This window comes from Thamnophis sirtalis, unplaced genomic scaffold (genome assembly GCF_051295495.1).
Source record: "Thamnophis sirtalis isolate CommonGarterSnake01/CBP01778 unplaced genomic scaffold, rThaSir2_p1.2 scaffold_7, whole genome shotgun sequence".
Classification (NCBI taxonomy): Eukaryota; Metazoa; Chordata; class Lepidosauria; order Squamata; family Natricidae; genus Thamnophis; species Thamnophis sirtalis.
In genome coordinates this window covers 26,788,228-26,810,782 of record NW_028261387.1, presented here as the reverse complement: position 1 = coordinate 26,810,782, position 22,555 = coordinate 26,788,228, and the positions used below count along the sequence as shown (strand labels likewise).

Sequence of the window (22,555 nt, the reverse complement as noted above, 5' to 3'; positions counted from 1 at the left end):
CAGTCTCATCATCCATAATTTTTTCACATCAACAAAGAAAGCATAATTCTATTTGGCTAAATTGCAGTATATAGTCATCCCGATAATCTCATTCTACAAAGGCTGCTAAGGCATTTAGTCACATGTAGTCATACCTCATTTAAGGTCTTGCTCATCCCAAAGAAAGGCAAGGTTTGAGGATATGCCTCCATCTTATCTGCAGGCATTTTTTTCTGTTATGGCCTAAAAGGGGCTTCTCTCGAGTTTTTCAAATCCAGGGGTGAAATCAACTTACCTTTGCTACCGGTTCGCAAATGTGAGTGCACACGCTGTCTCCACGCATGCACAGGACTTTCAATGCATGCGCAGGACATCAGAAATGGGACATGATGACATTCGGGTGGGTGAGCAGAGCCTTCCCCTGCCACTGCTACCGGTTCGCCTGAACCATATAGAACCGGCTCAATTGCACCATTGGTTCAGTTCTATAGCTTAGGTAGAACAATATTCTGCTGAATAAAAAGCACTAGTACATGGCATATTAGTCAGTTTGATTTCATTTTGTTACTCTACTTTTATCACTTAGTCTTTTCATATACTGTCAGAATCCCTTATATGCTAGTGGAACTTGTACTTTTCAGCCTCTTGAAGTTACTTTCCTCTTTAAATGAGTCTGATTTTCCACTAAATATTCAAAGTTTTATTTCCATTTGCAAGTCTCATGTGCAGTGTTTGTTCCAGATAGATAAATGTTTAAGCACGGATGGACAATGAAACTAAACCAGTTGCTGATTTAAATTAGCAGGATGAATAAATGAAAGAGACCCTGCTAAGAAATAATCAGCAACCTTAACAAAACAAGGGGTACTAAAATAGTTTCCCGGGTTTTGTGTTTTTTCTAATTATAAATGTAGCTATTTCTCACAAAAGACATTATCAAATGTCTGGAATAACTTTAGAAGAATAACATTTATTTTAGATTATTCTTAGAGCTTTTAGTCTTGCATACAAGTTCTCATCTGTATTTTACTAAGCCCTTTCATTTCACCTACAAACAGAATATTATTATGAGATACCAAAAATGATGTGTTGGTCTTCTCGTTTTGTACCTATTGATTTGGGCAGTACAAAAAAAAAAAAGACCAACTAGGCAGTGACAAATCTCTTGTATATTGCTGTCAAGTAAACTACACAGATGTGTCCATACATTCCTCAGATGTTGAGTCCAGCTTGAAGAAGATTTTAATCTTTGTATGTGTTTGTTCCGAAGTCAGCCATTTATGCTAAATGCTCTTTCAAAAGGTTAAATTGGTTATGGCTAATAACAATAAACAGGCAATAAACTGATAATTTAGCATTTGATACTCTGCATGCATTTCCTTATGACTTCACATACATTATCTTAGTAATTCTTATAAAATTCTATGTGATAAAACTGTGTGTTGTTAGGGACCACCGAGCTTATAATCAAGAAATGGGAAACTGTTTTCTCAGAAGCAGTTCTCAGTGTATGAAGTTCTGTTTCTGCCCAGGTAAATCTGCATAGGGATAGCAGTTTGAGGGCTACTCGTCACCAACAGATCATTATTTTTACACTATAAAATGTAATTCTTGTATTTCTGTAATTCAAAATTTAACTTTCAACTTAATTATATCGAGTTCAATTGAACTAATACAGTTATAATCATATTAAGAAAGCAGTGTTAAGAACATTTATTGCTAAGATTACACCTCCTTGAACACAGTGAACCTCATATGAAAGTAAAACTTCTGACATTAAAGTGAACTCGTAAACATGTCTATTTAGAAATAAAGCACTGTTCAGTTCAGTGAGTTTTAAATGGCTTAAGTCCATTAAAACAACTTTATAATGAAGTGCAGCAGAACTTCACGGAGAGGTTTACAATATTTTGAATCTACCTAATGTTTGTATGGCATAGACTCTAGGGAGAGTCTATGCCATACAAATTCCCATTATTCCCTTGGAGTGATTGGGCCAGGGTGTGTAATTTTCTCTATTGTTATGTTTGCAAAGCCACCCAGAATTATTTTTGGGGTTGGAAAATCTAGAAATTGGAGGTGCATGAGTAGAAAGATGGTAGCTAGGGAGGTAGATATATGGATGCATGGATGGATGGATGGATGGATGGATGGATGGATGGATGGATGGATGGATGGATGGATGGATGGATAGATAGATAGATAGATAGATAGATAGATAGATAGATAGATAGATAGATGATAGATAGATAATTTACTTTACTTTATTGTCATTGTACATATATACACAGTTTATACATACAATACATACAACGAAATTCACATAACACCCAGAGACCAGGCCCAACACACATAACAATCCCCAAACACATGCTCACCCACCAAAAAATTTCCTGCCCCTAAACCACCCAAACAACACAACAGACCGAGTAGTGCTGTCCATTAGCTCCCTTTAGTTCATTGGTGAGTGCAATTATAGCTCTGGGATAAAAGCTATTCAGAAGACGTGTGGTCCTAGTTTTAATTGTTCTGTATCTTCCGCCAGAAGGCAATAGTCTAAAAAAAATGTAAGCAGGATGGGAAGAGTCTCTGAGAATGTTACTCAACTTCCTCAAACAGGAAGTTGAATAACAAAATGCGAATATGTCATCCAGGGATGATAGCTGGAGCCAGGTAATATTCTCGGCAGTTTTAATGATTCTCTGTTGAGAATGTAGATAGATGGATGGATGGATGGATGGATGGATGGATGGATGGATGGATGGATGGATGGATGGATGGATGGATGGATGGATAGATAGATAGATAGATAGATAGATAGATAGATAGATAGATAGATAGATAGATAGATAGATAGATAGATAGATAGATAGAACTTAGGACCCGTGCTTTGTTCTAACCTTTTAGGCCTGCATCTTAACACTTTGTGTGTGTCTCTACATCTGTTGATTATGTGGTAAAGTCACTGTATACAACAGTTTAAAATAAAAAATTAATAAGTTACTTTTCCATACTGAAACAATTTTGTTCCATACAAAGAAGGCAGAGTGATCCAGCAATTGCTCTATGTGCAAGGCGGGCAGTGGGGGACGGCAGTGGTTCTCCTTTCCCTCTAGTGATTTCTCACAATGCTCTGGTAAAGTCACTTTGTCAGTCCATGCAGAAAAGATTGGAGCAGGTGGACAAATAGGCTTGGTACAAGGCATTGGTTCGGATTATTATAAAGCTTATTTATTTCAAGTGATGTTAAAAAGTACAGTATCTTAGAAAGTTGGTTTTTTTTTCTAGTAAGGATTTTTTTTCCAGAAGTCAGTACTAAGTAGGAGAACAGAGTATGTGTGTGTGTGTGTATGTATATATGTGTGTGAGAGAGAGAGAGTGTGTGTGTATACATATAACTAACACACACACACACACACACACACACACATATATATATATACACACACACACTCACATATACCACCACCAAATTACAGCATGCTAAATTGACTTGGGAAACGACCTTTTAACCTGCTATCCAGAACAGCCTTTCCTAATCCAATACCCTCAGATGTGGTGGAATGAAGCTTAGTTAAACATAGTTGCCGGGAATGATACAAGATGTGTACTGAATAAAAAGTTGGGAGCAATTAAAAGAAAAGTTCAAAAATACTGTCATTCCCACAAAATGTTTCCAACCACAGAAATGCTTTCTACAGAACCTTTTGCAGCCTTCATTCTGTTGCTGATTTGTTGTAAACTAATCAAAATTCTCAGAGACTGTGAAAAGAGCAGGAACTTGAGAGAGAAGCTTTACTCATTCTCACAGTCCCATCACTGAGGTTCCAAATCACTGAACTCTGTTGACTTCCCTGATCCATTTTTAATACCTGTTCATAAACTAGAGAGAATGAATGCTAGAACAAACCCTTAAAAACACAAACACATCTCAGAGTAGCATTTATTGATGGAACTTGATAAGAGGGATAATGAATGAGGTGCCAGTTCCTGCCCTCGGAGATTTAAAAAGAAAAATACGGCTGCATTTTAATGTGCCTTTCTTTACCTCGGCGGTAGCCGCCCATTATTCCCAAAGACAGTCATAAATAAAAGTAAGCTTGCTGTTGTATGCAGTTTAATTTGTCCTTTAAGTTTATCTATTTGCTTTCGCACCCAGTTTCCAAATGCATAGGCATTTTTTCTGTGAGCTAGCATTATTAAATTGCACGTATCAATCATTCTTGCCAGGATTGCCATCGCCAACTACATTAAAGAAGTCAGAGAAGTCTGGTTTCAGCAGTCCCTCGCCTTCACAGACCTCCTCCCTTGGAACGGCATTCACCCAGCATCATCGACCTGTCATTACAGGACCCAGAGGTGAGGCCTTACCAAAGTGTCCATGAGCTCCTGTTCCATGGCACCTTTGTCCTCAGTTTGGGATATATGAGAACATTCCTCTTTTGGGCACCAGTGTGGTGGCTTTTGAACCAAAAGTAGACAAAGGATTGTTAATTTTGTTCCCTCGTTTGAACCTAGGTTGCTTCATGGAAGGCTCAGGATTAAGTGGGTTCTAGCTAATCAATGAAACTTTATGACTTGGAAAGATAGACATTGTATTTGTAGATGGACACACAGGAATTTGTGTCTGCTTCAGCAAAAGTGGCATTCTGTTCTGTTGCTACAGAGCTTTAAATCCTCAGCAGTCCACTAGATGTCATTTTATTTTTTAATAAGTAGTGTTCACTCTAAGTCTTTAACATCATTATTATGGGTCTTTTAAAATGGTTTATAGCAGGGGTGTCAAACTCACAGCCCACGGACCAGTGATGGGATTCAGCCAGCTCGCACCACGTTGGGAGAACCGGTTGTTAACTTTCTGAGCAGTTTGGTGAACTGGTTGTTGGAAGAAATCATTAGAGCAGAGAACCGGTTGTTAAATTATTTGAATCCCATCACTGCCACAGACCATATGTGTCACGCACTGCCATGCCCACCCCCGTTTTAGCAAAGGGGAGGAAAGTCACGATACGTGACAGCAACGTGATGACGCTTTATAGTATTTTGGTATTGTTGTTTGTTAGAATATTTTATGACTTAAAATAAAGCAACTGACTCTTCATTTCCTTGGGATGAATAATTAGATGTAGAGTTTCAAAAGTTTAATTTATAAAAGAAAAATTGCACTGACCACACCACATACTGTAGTAGAAAAAGGAGATGCATTTGATTTCCTTTTGCTTAAAGTGTTAGTGTTTTTCACTTTGAAAATATATTTATTTATTTCCTTACGGGGCATATGGAACACATCTTTTACTCTTGATAAATATACTCATTAAAATGACAAAGTAAAATAGATACTTGTGACATAATTTTCCTCCTATTGCAGTATTGTTTTTTTTTCCAAATATATAAATTGTATATACATAAATTACTAGGATTCACATTTAAAAATAAGAAAAGTTGAGAATATTTTCCTTAAAGCTTTCCTTAAAGCTGGTTTTGTGTCTACTCAGACTTATTATTGTGGAAAATTCTTTCAGGTAATTAGGTATAGGTATCATTCTTAAATGCTTGTTGTAAATGATTATAACTAAACCTTAAGCTTACAATAGAACTTGGCTGAGTAATTCCCATAGCTTTCAAAACAAAATCACATTCTGCTGGAGAGCTAGTTGCACTTAATTGGTTGTTAATCATGTAGCCAGTTGCTGGGAAATCCACATACACTTTAAAAACAACCTTATAATTGGTGATAATAGCAAGGTATTCATAATATCAGAGTTACATTAGCAGTATATTCAGCTGTAGACCAGCTGACTGCAGAGTCTCATCCTGAAATTTGAATAAGTTAGACTCTCAACAGGAATTGCTTCCATACTATTGCCATTGCTAATAAGATACTGCATGCAAACCAGATAGGGTGATCACTTGATCTTGAAAAAGATGACAAGTTTTTTTAAGAATAACAGAGTATATTTTGGGGAAAAAACAGCAGTCCCATGGCAATTCAAAGGCTAATAAATACATAATATCATAAGCTTTCACAGACAAGAAATCACTTGTTTGGATTGACTAAGCTTTAGCTCCTAAAATCTGTTGAACTTAAAGCTGCCATATGACTTGGTTGCTAAAATCTTTCCAGCATTCCTATCATATTGTAAATTGCCCAGAGTCACTGTATTAGTGATAGGTGGCATAAAAATTTAATAAATGAATTGTGATCATTGCTGCTACAGCTAACTGATTTTTGCAAACATGTGAGCGCATATTCATTCAGTTTTCATGGGCTTATTATGGATCTGCCTTTGGCCAGATTTCTTGAATTAGTGCTCTTGACGGCTGGCTTCTTTAAGAAAAATCTTAATTTTTTTTTTAAAAAGTATCCAATGGAAAATCTTGTCACACTTTTCCTAGAGCACTGATGTGAAAAACCACTTTTTACTTCAAAGGCAGCTTTTGAGTCGAGCAAACTCACCTCAAGCCTTTATTGCCTAAGCTGCATTTCTGGCCCCCAATTCAATTAAGAAAGGCTGAATTTAGTCTGCATTACTTCTCTTATTCAGCAAATCTAGACATAGGTCATTGTTAAACAAGAATAAGGTGAAACCTTGACCAGAAATTTTAACAAGGTAGGATTTATGTTTTTGCATCTTTGACTCTTCTTATCAAACATTAGAGTCTTTGGGGGAAGGGTGCAATACTCACTACTGTAGTACCGTACCTATTTAGACTACTAACAATAGCTGCTGTCTTAATATGTTGTCAGGTAAGTTGAATTCCTTAAATTCAAGTTGAGGTTTCAACCATCATGAATTCCACCCAAGCATTTATATTCTGCCCATAAATTAGATTTGGAAAGACAGCTGACTTAAATTATGAAGAGCCCCATGATTACTATTCAACATGAGCAGATAAGAATTAAAGACAGAGAAAAGATAGTTATATGGATGATACAGAAGGAATGGACAAAACACAGACTATTGTAGACTAAACAGCTACTTTCTGTGCAAAGCAAATTTATGCAAAGAAGTCTGTGACGTGTGCAGATTGACTATATACATCCAGATTGTATAACTTCTGATAGGATACAGCTGGTGAGCTGAAAGAAAAACAGAAAAGCATCACTTGCAGGCAAAGAAGAAGTTTCAGTTTCCTAGTGGGTGGGTGAGTGGGTGGATAGCAAGTTTCTTCAGGAATACTCTTTTATAATAAATTAGTCCACGTAATTGCTGCACATTTGGAGGTCACATTCAGTTGATTATTTATATCCCACTTTTATTATTTTTACAAAAAACTCGAAGTGGCAAACATATCCAACATACCATACTCCTCCTTTTTTCTCCACAACAACCCTGTGAGGTGGGTTGGACTGAGAGAGAGTGTGTGACTCGCCCAAGGTCATTCAGCTAGCTTTCTGTGAGTAAGGTGAGACTTGAACTAACAGTCTCCTGCTTTCTAGCCTGGTGCTTTAACCACTAGACCAATATGGCAATAAAATTAAGAAGCCGTGGATTTGGAATAATTTGATTATCTGGGAAACAAAGCAAGTATGGATGAAAGTTGAATGCAATCTAAAATCTGTAAAATCTTTATTGCAACATAGAGAACATATACTGTATTTATCATAAAGAAAAATCTTGAAATTACAAATTCTATATTACTTAGTAAATGCTATATTTTAGATATTCTCCTGAAAACTGTAATATTGAGATTCCCCATGTGAGGCCTGCCATGGTAACTTTCCTTGGCACCTATCATATGCTGCTCAGCCTGCTCCATATGACTTCTTAATTTTTTTAAAATCCTTATAATCAAAAAATGGGAATAGAGTGTACTGTAAAGATAATAGCTAGTCCAGCATCAACTGTATTTCTACCGGTAGTAATACCTCTGGCACCGTATTCATTTGACCCATAAATCTCCTTAAGAAATAAAAGGGGTGAGTTGCAGGCGAGATGCCCCGTACGGATGTACGGGTGCTTTAACCACTAGATCAATATGGCAATAAATGCCTGCCCGGAGCATCAGGTACCATTCCAGTACAGTGCTCTGGAGGGCCCACCTGCCCACCTGAACTCCTTACCTGTATTTGAGCTCTTCGGCCCTTCCGCACAAACGCACGGAGCACATAGCACCTGCACGATGCTCCACTGAGCAGCTGGACTGTTGCGGAAGCTCGCAGAGGCGTCACAAGAGGTAAGGAGGCATGCGCACGCTGTGCGTGTGTGCACACGCTGTGCGCGTTCATGTGGTGGATGCCCATTGCACCATACCATTGTATTGAATATATATTGTATCAATAAAAAGACAAAAGAATCTAGGAATGAAAGGGAAAAACTGTGGGAGCCAAAAAAAAAGAGAATTAATAAGTAAAGAGCTTGTTTTGCAAGAACCACATTTACTGTTTTTGTCTTTTAAGTTTATGTTGTAGTGTGTTCTTTGTGTCCATGACATATTACAGGGATGCATTTTCCTGGCCATGTGTTCATATGTACATTCATGTATGGTTCTGAATGGTATCCATTCACGTTTATAAAATGACCATTTTTCTGTGATTGCCACCATTGCATTCATTGTTGAATAGACAAACTTCCACTGATTGTAAAAAAAAGCCTATAAACTTCAGTTGAATCCTTTCATCCTGAACAGTCCCAGGTCAGCAGATATTTAGCAGGTAGTATCTAGTGGTCCATTGAGGGTTTTTTTTCCTTTTAAATTTATGCATTTATTAATTTTAATTATTATTATTATTATTCATTTTTATTTTATTTTTATTGATTTAATTTTTGTCAGATGTTGGACATGTGTTATCATATAAAATTAAACATGTTATCCTAACTGATGATTGACCTTTCTCTGCTAGAAGTTGGTTCCAAGCTTCTACTATCACTTTTTTAACATTACTTTTGAATTTCTCTCCTGTCAGTTTGAGGTTATGCCCCGTGTTCTTGATTCTTGCTTAATATTTAAATGCTGCCTTCTAGAACCTTATTCACACCCTTAATAGAGTTAAAAGTTGCAATCATATCCCAACTTTCTCTCCTGTCCTTCAGGCTGTACATCAGTGGTGGGTTCCGGATCCTGTTGCAACCGGTACGGTGCAACAGGGCCGGGGTCCACCACATGCACGTGCGCAGCGCACGCATGCGTACTTACCACCCACAATGCTCCAGCTGCTTGGCTGAGAGTCACGCAGGTGCTGTATCATCTATGCACATGCGTGGAAGCCCCGGTCGGCTCAAATACCGGGCGGATGGGCCCTCCGGAGCACTGGACCGGTACCAGGGTGTACCGGTCATATCCCAACTCTGCTGTACATAATCAGTTCTTCAATCTCTCCTGATATGTTTGTCTCTCTTAGACTTCGTTGCCATCTCTGATCTTACTCTTATCAATATCTTTTTTTTAAGAGAGTGAAACAAAACATTTGTAATTCAACTCACTCATATTCTTTTTTATCCTTTTTATCCTTGTCTATATCTTCTCCTTTCCTCTAGTAGTTTTACAGGTAGTCCTCAACCTACGACCACAATTGAGCCCCAAATTAATGTTAAGTGAGAAATTTGTTAAGTGGGTTTTGCCCCATTTTACGACTTTTTTGCCACATTTGTTAAGTGCATTCCTGCAGTTGTTTGGTTAGTAACATGGTTGTTAAGTGAATCTGGTTCCCCCTTCTTGCTTGTCAAGAAGGGGATCACATGACTCCAGGACACTGCAACTATCATAAATGTGAGTCAGTTGTCAAGCACCTAAATGTAAATTATATGAATATGGGGATGCTACAACGGTCATAAGTTTGAAAAATGGTCATAAGCCACTTTTTTCAATGCTGTTGTAACTTTGAACGGTCACTAAACGAACTGTTGTAAGTCAAGGACTACCTGTATTTCCCACCAAAGTGTTGATATTCAGTTTGCAATCCCTCTGGGGCAGGGATCTCTTTCTTTCATAAAATATTTTATATATTGATGCATAATAGTAATTAATAGTAGGTAATTATTAATTACCTACTGTTATATTATCAGGTAATTTAAACTTCAACTTGCATAAATCCAATAATTTAGTAAATTAGAATGGGGTTTAATTTAACAGGAACTTTGTATGAACCTAAACTTTGAGGAAGGCCTGTAATATTTTAAACCTATTTTTCATTTTTAAAACTATCTCCTTTGGAAAACATCAGATAGCTAAAGATGCATTTATAAAAGGATTTTGCTGTACCAAGAGGTGTGAATTAAACTGTTAGGAAGCTGTGGCTCTTAAAGAAAGTAAGAAGGCAAAGGGTGCAGCCAATACTTGTTCTACGAAGAGCTTTGTGGAGACATCTTACCATCCACTGCTCTCAATTTTCATGGCACCTCAAGGTATCTTCAGTGAAAGACTATAGGTTAGTTACAAATGTCAGATGTGCTTATGTAGTTTAGAAATGACTCACTCATAGTAGATGACACATGGTGCAAATATTCCTTTGTGTTTTAAAATAAAGACTTGTGTAAACTTACTCTAGATTTTCAAGCTTTCAATTAGAGTGAACAAAATGAAAAGGGTTTTTCTTTTTTATGTTTGTCAATATTCAAATAAAAGTTTGGTGTAGTGATTAAGGTGCTGGCTTAGGAACCAGGAGATTGTGAGTTCTAGTCCTGCCTTAGACATGAAAGCCAGCTGGATGACTTTTGCCAGTCACTTTCTCTCAGCCCAACTCACCTCACAAGTGATAGGGAAAAGAGAAGGAAGAAGGGATATTACATATTATTTGCCAGCTTGAGTTACCTTTGAATTAATACAGGTGGAATAAAATTAATTAATTAATTAATTAATTAATTAATTAATTAATAGTTATATGCTTCATTCTCCACTGGATTTCAGGCATTAACAATGAAAGATATGTTGATACTCTGAAAGCTGTTGTATAGTTCATTCATTAAATTAACCTGACTAGCTATTTAGGGTTTCTATTTAAAGTGGCACATTCTTGCTCCTGAATGCCACTCACGTTAGCAAGTAGCTTGCAGATAATTAAAACTGGAACTAAACAAAAGTCAAGAAGCGTATAATTAAAGTACTACCTTTATTGGATTTTAAAGAGTTGCCCTATGACACAGGAAATATTTAAAGAAGTAGCTTATTTAGTTAATCTAAATGTAAGTGAACAGTTTAAAAGATTACTAGTCTAAATTAACAATGAAGCCCACCCACTAAGATTATCTCGTAAAGGATTGTCAGTGTTCAGAATCATTATGTGCAACCATTCAATAATTCCAGATAAATGCATAACTAAAAGCTCTATTACGCTAATAATTTGCACAAGGATAGATGTGTGTGGAGCACCATGCTGAGTTAATTTATTATTCTGCTAACAATTTCTAGAGTAGCCTCTCCTATGATAAATTATGTTAATATGCTACTCCACTGAGGACATGATAGAGCAACAAGATGATGTGTCCATTTAATCCCTTTAAGAGACAAAAAAAATGCCCAGAGGGAAAAGTGTCAGAGGGAGGAATGAGGGTGATTAACTAAGGGAACCTAGATTTAAAGTTTGATTCAGCCTATTATAAAAATACGGCTGAATCAGGACTGGCTTCTGGGGAAGCAGTGGTAGGCTAAAGATTGCTCTGCAGAGAAGGTAGCCAATGGGTGCAGCAGGAAGAGGAGCAGGTGAATAGATCAGCTCCTCAGAATTTTTCTAGAGCAAGGAGAGGGCTAGGATCTCCCACATGTACTCCATACACAGATTCCCTGCAAGGAGTCTCTACAAAACAGCAGTCTCCAGTGGATTTTAAGAACTATGGAAACCAGGGAGAAATTATCTCATTTAAGTCTGCATACTTCCTTTCTCAACCACCTTAGGAAATTGTTAATGGCTTTTTGGGGTGTTAACCTTCCTTCAGAAGGGAAAGTTGTATTACAGTAGTGTCTTTCCTTCTATCCTTGATGAAAGAAGTTATATGCATGTTTAAGGACTTTACAAAGAGGTTTTATTTTATTTTTGGGTAAACAGTAAAAGGGTGACCAGGATATTGATTTTGGAAAGTTATAAATAGACGAAGAGGCTAGAGGAACTTAGCATAATATTAGCTGTGGGTTGTTTCAAATGTTCAAATAAAGATTTTGAAACTAGCTAAGAAATCCTCCTGTGGGAAAATGTTTTGATTAGGGAAAAATATGGTAAGAAGGATTTTGAAAGTTGACTAGAGGGAACCAAAGAAAACTAAAGATTACAAGTAAAGAAGATATTAATGCAATTGAATAGTGTTATTTGACTGTGGAAGGATATTTGAGACTAACGCACTGAGAAATTATTCTTAAGGTTGTCTGCTACTATAAAAATAGATTTAAACTAGATGACAGAAAAGGAATGGTTTCATTGTACAAAAAAGAGATTGAAGGCAATTTGAAAGTGGATTTAAAACTGTCATGTTACAAGAATGATATAGGAAAAAGTGTAAACCACAAAAATGATTTATAAATGAAACTTGCTGATGTCTTAATAATCAAAGGGGACATACAAATAATAAATCAGAAGAGAGACTTGGATAGCTTTCTTATCTTAAATTTAGAAATGAATCATGTTAAACTAGTGAAGAATTTCTGAGAGTAGACAAAGAGAAAATGATAAATAATCAAGTTCTGGGACAATATTTAAAAGTATCAAAATCAAGTTTTAAAAAATAAATTGAAAGAAAATAAATATATGTATTTCTGACTCTTAAATGACCTTTTTTACTAGGACTGGATGGCAAAGCTTTAAAGATTTGTTTATAGATAACAGAAAGAAAAGTATATAAAACTGATTTATTTCATTTGATTAAATATATGTGTTATTATTCCTGGTAGCTCTTAATGGACATTTGCTTATTAGGACTGAATAATGTTTTTTTTCTAATTTGCCTACTAATAAAGAAATGTGATATATGAAGAAGAGATCTTTTACTGAAATATCAGAAGTGTTAAGTTATTTCTATTTGTGTGGAGGGAGTGATATTTTTCTATATCTTACTCCATATATTTTTCTTTTTTCGTCAGTGTTCATTTTTTATATTCTTTTTAGTTTCTTTTTTTTTTCTTCATTGTATAAACTTTTTATTTATTTTTTTTAAAAAAAGGCTGATTCAGAGCAGGAGAGGCATTTGAATACATTCATAAGATTTTATGTATTTCTGAAATAATAACAAAAATTATCCCTTCCTGACTACATTATTTAGCTTGTTCCATGATGACATATTTACTTTCATATTTTTTGTTTGATATGCCCATCAATATCAAATAGTGTAATAAACTCTAGTGTTTTGTACTCAGTTTTTTTTACACTAATTTCTCTATCCTTTTCAGAGCTCTACCCACTAAGATACATCATAATGTTTAAATACAAAACTCGTGTTTAAAGCACTGAGGCACAGGATTTCCAACTTCTTATATTGACAGAACCATAAATCACATTAAATTAATTACTGTACCATGCATCTATAGCTTTAACAGTGTTTATATAGTGTCATCTTACCATCTCCAGAATGGGAAGGAAGAGAAACACTGATATTTGAATTGGGAAGTAGATCTCTAATAGCATAACAGCAATATATCATTCAGATTCATCAATTCCATTAAGATGCCATTTTTAGTATCAAAGCAGATTTGCCTACAACCCCCATTCTCCCGCCAGGATTTCTATTTGTACTTTAGATGTTACCATCTGCATTTAATTATGGGAATAACCTTACTTTTTATCAAATTATGTACGCAACATGGCTCAAAAGTCAAAAGGAAATGCTTAATTCCTTTGTAAAATATGAATGCCAGGCCTAAGCAAAAAAGTGTACTTACAAGTCAAATCATTTAATCTATTGTAAAAAATGACTTGTCATCTTGTCCAAATATCCACTGATTTTGCCTGACTATTAGAACATTTTTGGCACTACGTAGAGTGTATGATTTCTTTCTTTTATCATTTTAGTCACTCAACAATTCTGTAAAAGGGGCTTGAGTAGTGGTGACTTAGATTCACATCCAGTTTATCTTACTGACAAGAAAGTTAAACTTGAGTCTCTAAATTCCTAGTTTAATACTTTAATCCTGATTCATACTTCTTTTTTCCATTAATATCCTTTCTTTATTCTATCATGCAATTTTCTTCTATCGTATAATACATAGCTAATTTCCTAGTGGTCTCTCAGTTAGCCACTCCAATATAGTACATTTTATTCTGTATAGTTATTGCATCATTCCTTCACACATTCCCCTCTTATACAGACACCATTTTTACCTAAAAGGAGTTTGATCCTGAATTTCAGGAAGTACTGTATGTGTAATTAATTATTAGCTTAATCTATTTGTAATTCTACAAGTCCTCCTGTGCTGTTTCATTGCAAAGGAACTTTTCCGAACAAGAAACTTTCAAGCTGCAAAGGCAGATCATAGTTGAAAAGTGGAATGCAAGAAACATGAATATGAAACACAGTTGAAAGATTAAACGATCGACTACACATTGATGCCAATACATCAGGCATTAGATAATTAAAGTGGACTGGATTTGGACATCTTCAATTATATTCTGTATGATCTCTTCCCAAACCAATTCTTCCGGTCTTCCAATTCATTGCCAGTGTAATCAACTTCCTCTACTTCACTTTCCTTCCAGCTTTCCCACCATTATAGGATTGTCAAAGGAAAACAAGAATAGAGAAAACCAAAACAAACATTTTGTTCAGTGTTGAGTTTTCTCAGCTTGTCAACTTAGGGTCATATTCAGCTGAATTCAATTCTAGTTTTTCCTTTCCCCTCCCTTAAATGCCTGTATGTGACACATTTGTATGTGCACATGTGTATATGAAAACATACATAGGAAGGAAAAGCAGCCTTCCTATGAGATAAATTCTAAATCTTTTATTTACATTATCTCTTCTGAATTTAGTGTATGAGAAATTACATTCAATGAACGGAAATTCTAAGGTTGGCTTTTTTGAATTGCTAAAACAGATGTGAATGTTTTATTTAAACAGTTCCATTTGAGTAAGATTAAAGACCTAAACAGTTTTTACAACTTTTTATTCATAGATTTTTATTGTTGGTTGATTGTAGTTTTAAGCTGAGCTAAAAGTGGAATATTTCCCATTGATTTTAATAAACCTGGATTGCCACCAAATTTTTAAAGCCATTTATTCAGATTTCTGTTCCCTACCTCTTCAATTGTATTATATATAGTTCAAATTTCTTTCAAAAAAACCCTTAACCTTTTAACAGCATTCCTTATTTTAAAATCTCTACTTGTTCCTGATCAACACAGCTGTTGCCTAGATTTAAAAGCATTTGACTTCAGCCAGCATGGTGGCTTAGCCAATTAATACTCTAATACAACCATTTCTGAAAACAAGTCCTTTGGCAGAATAAAGAGTGGGATATATCTTCCATAATTTGAATTGGCTTTTGCATTGTCATCATGGTAAAAGTGATGTTTCGGATCACAGTGGGCTGAAGCATCTCAAAAAAAGAGAGAAATATCAAAGGAATTAATTTCAGTGTTTTTTAAGTACTTTTTAACACCAGCTTTCTTAATTGTAATTGGTCCTTTAACAAAATAATGCTAATAGAGCATTGTTTTGATTCCTAAAAAAATGTTCTGGTCTCAACAGATGGCAGCACATGCCTAATCTTACCTAGATTAAAAAGCTAACCAGGGCTAGGACATGATTAGGACATGAATGGGAATAACAAGACTAGGTGACTGGTGAACTGAAATTCATCCTGGAAAAAGGCACCAGTAAGTGTTTAGATTGCCAGGATAACTGCATTAAATATGCATGAATTTACCAGAAGCCAAGCTCAAATTGAAAGACTTTACTTTAAACTAGTATTCTTTGTAAGTAGATGAATCCATGTGTCATATCTTTTCTCATTAGGCTTTGAGGTGAGTAGGTTTATTTTAGCCAACAGCTACACTAGGATAACTACAAGAACAAGGGCTTATCCTATTCCTGTTCTAGTATTATAGAGAACATCTAGATCAGGGATGTCAAACTCACATGGTTATGGTGTTGTCATGTGACATATTGGGATTTTTTCTCCCTTCGCTAAACCAGGCATGGTTTAGCACATGACGCATCTGGACCATGGGCTGGGAGTTTGACAGCCCATATCTAGATTGTTTTAAACTTCTTTTGAACCCTAAATCCTAATTCTAATTTTCTTTTCCATCAGTTGTCCTCAGATTATTTAAAAAATTTGCAGACTAAGAAATTATGCTTCTAGAAAATCAACATATCTGACTTAACAAAGACTGCATAGTTTTTTCCTAGCTATTTAAATAATAGCTAGGAAAAAACCATGCAGTCTTTGTTAAGTCAGCTATGTTTAAATAAGCACCACAGTTGCAGAGATGGAAGAAGCATGTGGACAGATAGTTATTTGTATGCAGTAGGGGCAAAAAATTAAAGAACCAAGAGTAGGCTACCCACTGGCTCCATGATATTGTGGCCACTCTTGGAATGATCACTTGTATTATTGAGCAGTAGTACTTGCTGCCAAATTATGGCAGGAAGTGTCTGTTTCACTTAAACACTATGCACTAAGGTATGATTGTTTGAAAAAAGATTTGTTGTTGACTTGGCTTCAGCCTGAAGGGAGGAAATCATGGCATGGGCTGAGAGATAGTAAAGCACTACCCATTTACGCAGGTCTGCAAAAAAAAAAATTTGAGAGTTGTTTTGGTTATTCCACGTAATCTTTATGTTTTTTGGTGCGCTGAATCCGAAAATGACCTCCATTTTGTCATAGGACATCATGTTTCCTGACAATTTAGGTAACTATGTTAAATAAGGCAATATCTCAAAATAAATGGAAATAGACTTATAAAATTAAAGTTTTATTACAATATTTAAATGAAAATCCTTTTTTGAACTGAAATGAGCTCACCTACACACACTAAACTCGATTCTCCTTCCTTGTGAGGCTCCTCTTGGTGCATTTACGCTTGTGAGTAGCATCTGGAATGACTCTCTGAAGCGTCCAACAGTAGTCTGCCATCATTATAATGCTCCATTTTCCCTGGTATTTCCTTTCCATCTCTTTAATGTCTTGGTAGAATCGTTCACCTTGTTCCTCACTCACAGCTCCCAAATTTTCAGGAAAGTAGTCAAGGTGGGACTGGAGGAAATGCACTTTCAAACTCATCAGGCAACCTAAAGCTTGAAATGCTTTCAGCATTCTTCTGACGATCTTTTTGTAGTGAGGATGTTTGTTATTGCCTAAAAATTTATGTACAACTTCTTTAAATGCAATCCACCCTTCTTTTTGAGGATTGACAAACTCTTGATCAACTATAGCCTTCTAATGTCTGGTCCGACAAACACACCTTCTTCAATTTTGCCTCCGACAGGCATGGAAACGTGGTGACCAAGTATTTGAAGCATTCTCCATCTTTTGGAAGTGATTTTACAAATTGCTTCATCAATCCCAATTTTATGTGGAGAGGTGGTAGAAGAACTTTATGGAAAGGTACCAAAGTTTCTTGGAGGACATTTTTTTCACCGATTGTTAGCACCCTCAGCTGCCAACTCTTCTTGGTCCAGTGATTTTGTCAGTCTTGATTGTCCCATAGACACATAAAACAAGGATATTTGGTATACCCAGCTTGTTGCCCGAGCAGCATGCACAAGACCTTCAAGTCCCCACACACTTGCCAACCACGGTCTTCATATTTAAGTTTACAAAGAACCAATTCCAAGTTCTCGTAGGTTTCCTTCAAGTGTACGGAATGACCTACAGGTATGGAAGCGTAAAAACTGTTGTGGAGTAAAACTGCTTTGAGACTTCTTTTAGAAGAATCTATAAAAAGATGCCATTGCTCTGAATCATATTGGATTTTAAATTGACCCATCAGACTGGGCGAAGTAAGGAATGAACTCCTTTTCACGATGTCTGAACCATGAAGATGACACTCCTGGCAACAATAAATTCCTGCTTTTCAGCCTTGATCCGAGTAACTCAGTGGCATTTTTGGGAAGATTCAAGTCTCTTACCAAATCATTCATCTCCTCCTGGCAATTCATGACATATAGGAGTTTTTTCAATATTTTATTTGTTTTCAGTACACCAAAATACATGGAAATTAGATGAAAATAATCAAACAGCTTTTTAGTCACAGACCTGTGTTATCTATGTGAAGGTTTGCTGGACAAACAAAGAAAAGAGAATTGAACTGAGATTTCCAGTCCTGATGATTGTGGAGCCATAGTTGGTTTCAGTGAATAAATTTCAGGAAGGATGTTATAAACAACCAGTGGGGGCAGAATAACTGAACCATTTATCAGTTCTCATTAAAATTAATGATACTTGATTCAAATTTTTTGGCGTGATTCCTTGGGTACTAGTGCTGGAAAATTTACCTTCCAGCACACCAACTTTAATATTCCTACTTTCTATGATCCAGTTACATATTACAGTAGACACATCAGCATTGTGATTGTCAAACTCGGCAAAAGAGAGGTTTAAATGTCTAAAGTACTTAATGGAAGTCAATTGAGAAATAAGCATCCTAACTTGCTTCCCTCTAAATAGGGATCAAAATTGGGAGATATCCTACCTAACATAGTCATTGTCCCATTACTTCTTGGAAATTCTGTTATACACACCTAGAAGGTCCCAAAATGTTATGCCGATCTCAGTAAATTACCTTTAAAACATTAATCTTACTCACAGGATGGGTCATTTTTTTCCAACTCACATTGAGACAGTGGTCATCTAAACATCTAGAACAGGGGAGGAAATTTTATAAATGTTCGAACTTGGGTTGGCTTTATTGCTGGGGACAAGCAAAGATCACTATTAAATAGCAGAAATACTTTGCTATCTTAGTTTAAGTAGCTGTTATTGGATCAACATTTCTGAAAAATCTAAATTGTCTTATTTTTTTACTTTGGCAAATGGTCTGTAGATCACATAGCTATAGAGAAGAGAAGGGAGGGAAGGAGAAAGGAAGGAAGGAGGGAAGGAAGGAGGAAAGGAAGGAAGGAAGGAAGGAGGGAAGGAAGGAGGAAAGGAAGGAAGGAAGGAAGGAAGGAAGGAAGGAAGGAAGGAAGGAAGGAAGGAAGGAAGGAAGGAAGGAAGGAAGGAAGGAAGGAAGGAATAATAGACTCTCCTTAGTGGCTCTTCAAGGTGTTTAAACTAAATCTTTTATAATTATTACCAAATAAAATATGGTATCAAACCTGCTACAGAAACATAGACAGATTGTGCTAACTCAAGAAATTATGTTATGCAGAACATGAGAAGAACATTGGAAAGAAGAAAAAGAAAACAGTACACTTGCTCCAAGTTCTCTCTGTTCAGTCTTGTAAGAATAAAATAGGCCTAGCCCTAGAGCAACTTGAACATTATTTTGTATACAATCATTTTGGATTCATCCTGGCATATATTTTTATTCTTTGATAATCACCTTCCCTTATAAAAGTTTCAGATTTTCCTGTATGATGCTCTGGTCAAAGCACTCCAATAAAACACATGTCCACATACTTCAATTCTTGCAACTCTGCAACTCTGACGGGGGAGTGGCGAAAGTGGGATATGTGCATTTCTCTACCTTTTCTTGAGATTTTTATTACCTTCCCCAGCTTCCAAGACAGGAAACTGAACAATACGTATCCCAGCCTCAGGAAGGGGGAAAGGATGTTCCCAGAACATGACTTACAACTTAACCATCCCTTTAAGTATTAAACTGGTAATCTAGTGGTGATTTATGGTGCAGACTATTTACATATAGTTATGGGGATGAAGTGGACTTTGAAGAAGTAGAATAGAAAGAGTATTGCTACTTTTAAACTCTGATGTTGGAGAAGACTCCTGAGAATATTGTGAATAGCCAAGAAAACAAACAAATGATTCATCAGATTAATCCAGGTACAAACAACCAGGCTCATATTATCCTACTTCAGAACATAGCAGCAGCAGCAGCAAAGTGAATGGATTCAGTTACAGTGGCAATGGGGGGATTGTTGGAAGATCTAAAGGAACAAGTTGGGGACAAATCATTCTTGAGAAAATCTGTCTGTATGGTCACTAAGAGTCAATACTGACATGGCACAATTAGTGGCACATGATTAGTCATTATCAGTCATGGAAATGAAGCCATTATCTAGCTCAAAATTAGAAGACAGAAGATTAATGCAAAATAGTGGTTTGTTCAAAATAGGATATATACATTGAATGGGAAGGGCTATCTTAAGACAAGACTGTAGAACTTCTGGCATCTGATGCTCAGATCTATTTTGCATTAATCTTATGTTAGAATTGTATTATGATTTGGTTTTGTATTTATCTCTTGTCTTTCTAACAAATGTTTAAATCTTGGAAATGAGCAGTTGCCTTGTGGCAACTTGTCTTAGATAGGCTGAACTAGAGGCTCCTTAAGTTTCTGTTTGGTTTTCCTTTCCTTTCAATCCTCTCATGATGGGATCAGATGGGAAGTGATCAGCTGATTTATAGTACAGGGATGGTTACAGAAGGGGCCTTATTTTCCAGTTGATATTCATTCCCAGGCATGAGTCACCTTAGAATTGAAGTAAGAGAAGGGGGGAGGGAGGGAGGGAGGGAGGGAGGGAGGGAGGGAGGGAGGGAGGGAGGGAGGGAGAGAGAGAGAGAGAGAGAGAGAGAGAGAGAGAGAGAGAGAGAGAGAGAGAGAGAGAGAGAGAGAGAGAGAGAGAGAGATTCAATCCTGAGGACACCTTTCTTGTTGCACATAGCCCAATATTAAGCCATTCAATGTCACCACTGGTATTTTAAGAGTATTTATGTTTTTCTTCCAAATTCTTAATTGACAGCAAGAATCTTTGCTGTCTTGTTTTTTTGCCTTGGGGCAATTCAAAACCATTCCTGGGCTACTTTCTGTGTTGCAATCACAAATTTCTCAATATATGAATGCACTTTACCCTCCTTGAAGCAGTATTCCTAAAAGTTATCCAGGGACATGTTTATTCATTTCTCACTTATAAGAGATAAAAGTCCTAATGTTTGGGGTACAATAATGCAAATTATATGAACTGAACATTAAATAAAGCTGCAAGAGCATCGGTGTTATTATGTTACCTCCCATTTATAGCTCAAAGTAAAACTGTTCCCCGTGTGCAAACCAGAATTATGCAGAATGTCAATTAAATCAACTGTAATCTCCCAGATACATTTTTTATTGCTGGATTCATTAGAAAGGCTCTTAAGGTAATGAATAGTCGTCACTTTTACCAAGGACTGCTGATTCCTTTATAAATGATGACCACTAAAAATGCAGAAGAGACATTTTAAAATCTGGCTGTATTTACACTCTGCCTTTATACTTGAAGTAAAGTAGAATTTACTTGACATATGGTGAAAATCACTACAGGCATCAGTTCTGTACTTTAGGATATATGCATTTCAGAAAACTTGTTTTAAGGTTACATAATAAAGCAATATAAAAAAGCATGAAATTAGATAATTTATTTTTTAACAGATTCCAAAAACCTATTCTTTATAATGTATTTTGCTTTTCTTTCTTATAGCAAGTCCACACGCAACACCATCGACTCTTCATTTTCCAACATCACCCATTATTCAACAGCCTGGGCCATACTTCTCACACCCAGCAATTCGCTATCATCCTCAGGAGACTCTGAAAGAGTTTGTCCAACTTGTCTGCCCGGATGCTGGTCAGCAGGCTGGACAGGTGGGGTTCCTAAATGTAAGGAAGCTGTTTCTACTTTTTTTTCCAGAAATTTTGTTTCTATAATGATGAAATGATATAAACAGATTTGTACACATAAGAAAACCATTCTGCTTAGGGGGCATAAACCAGCCCACATTTAAATGTGTTTCATTCATGTCGATTATGATGGGAGTTAATATAATTTCAGTTGTCTTGATTTCGCTACCTTGTGCCTATAATTTGTACCTTCCACATGCTAGAATTTAATCAATTTTTGCCAGTAATGAAATCTGCTAAATTTTGATGTAAGTGATTAGTGCGACATACCACAGGTAGTCCTCAACCAACGACCACAATTGAGCCCAAAAATTCTGTTGTTAAGTAAGACATTTCTTAAGTGAGTTTTGCCCCCATTTTGCCACATTTCTTGCCAGTTGTTAACTGAATCACTGCAGTTGCTAAGTTAGTAAACCAGTTGCTAAGCGAATTTGGCTCCCGCCCTCATTGACTTTGTTTGTCGGAAAGTGATCACATGACCTTGGGATACAGCAATGGTTTACAAATATGAACCCAATTAACAAGCATCTGAATTTTGATCACATGATGATGCAATTGCTGCAAAGGTCGTAACTGAAAAACAGCACTAAGTCACATTTTTCAATGCTGTTGTAACTTTGAATGGTCACTAAATGAACTGTTGTAAGATGAGGTCTACATGTTTGTGTGTGTGTGTGTGTGTGTGTGTGTATAAACATTTTATATGCTAACTATAGCATATGTCCAGTAGAAAAGGCTACATTTATGTCTCAGCTGAGCAATGGCAGTGGAAGAGACCAGGATGTGTCTCTGCCATCTGAAATATCACTTTCTGTATTAGTATGTGGGGGAGGTGGGGTACATGCATATCACAATCTCAGTAACTTTTCAGAT

At 36.3% G+C, this 22,555-nt stretch overlaps 1 protein-coding gene across 2 annotated transcripts in view; it reads left to right on the top strand.

Annotated features, from left to right (window-relative positions):
* The window catches only part of NFIA (nuclear factor I A), a 331,843-nt gene that overhangs the window by 267,252 nt on the left and 42,036 nt on the right, over positions 1 to 22,555 (top strand). Inside the window, exons 7-8 of one of the 2 annotated variants that reach the window (XM_014075939.2) lie at positions 4,210 to 4,338; positions 21,483 to 21,661. In XM_014075939.2, the coding sequence (XP_013931414.1) occupies positions 4,210 to 4,338; positions 21,483 to 21,661 (308 nt within the window). The remainder of the gene's footprint in view (positions 1 to 4,209; positions 4,339 to 21,482; positions 21,662 to 22,555) is intronic. The other variant, XM_014075940.2, reaches the window with a different exon arrangement.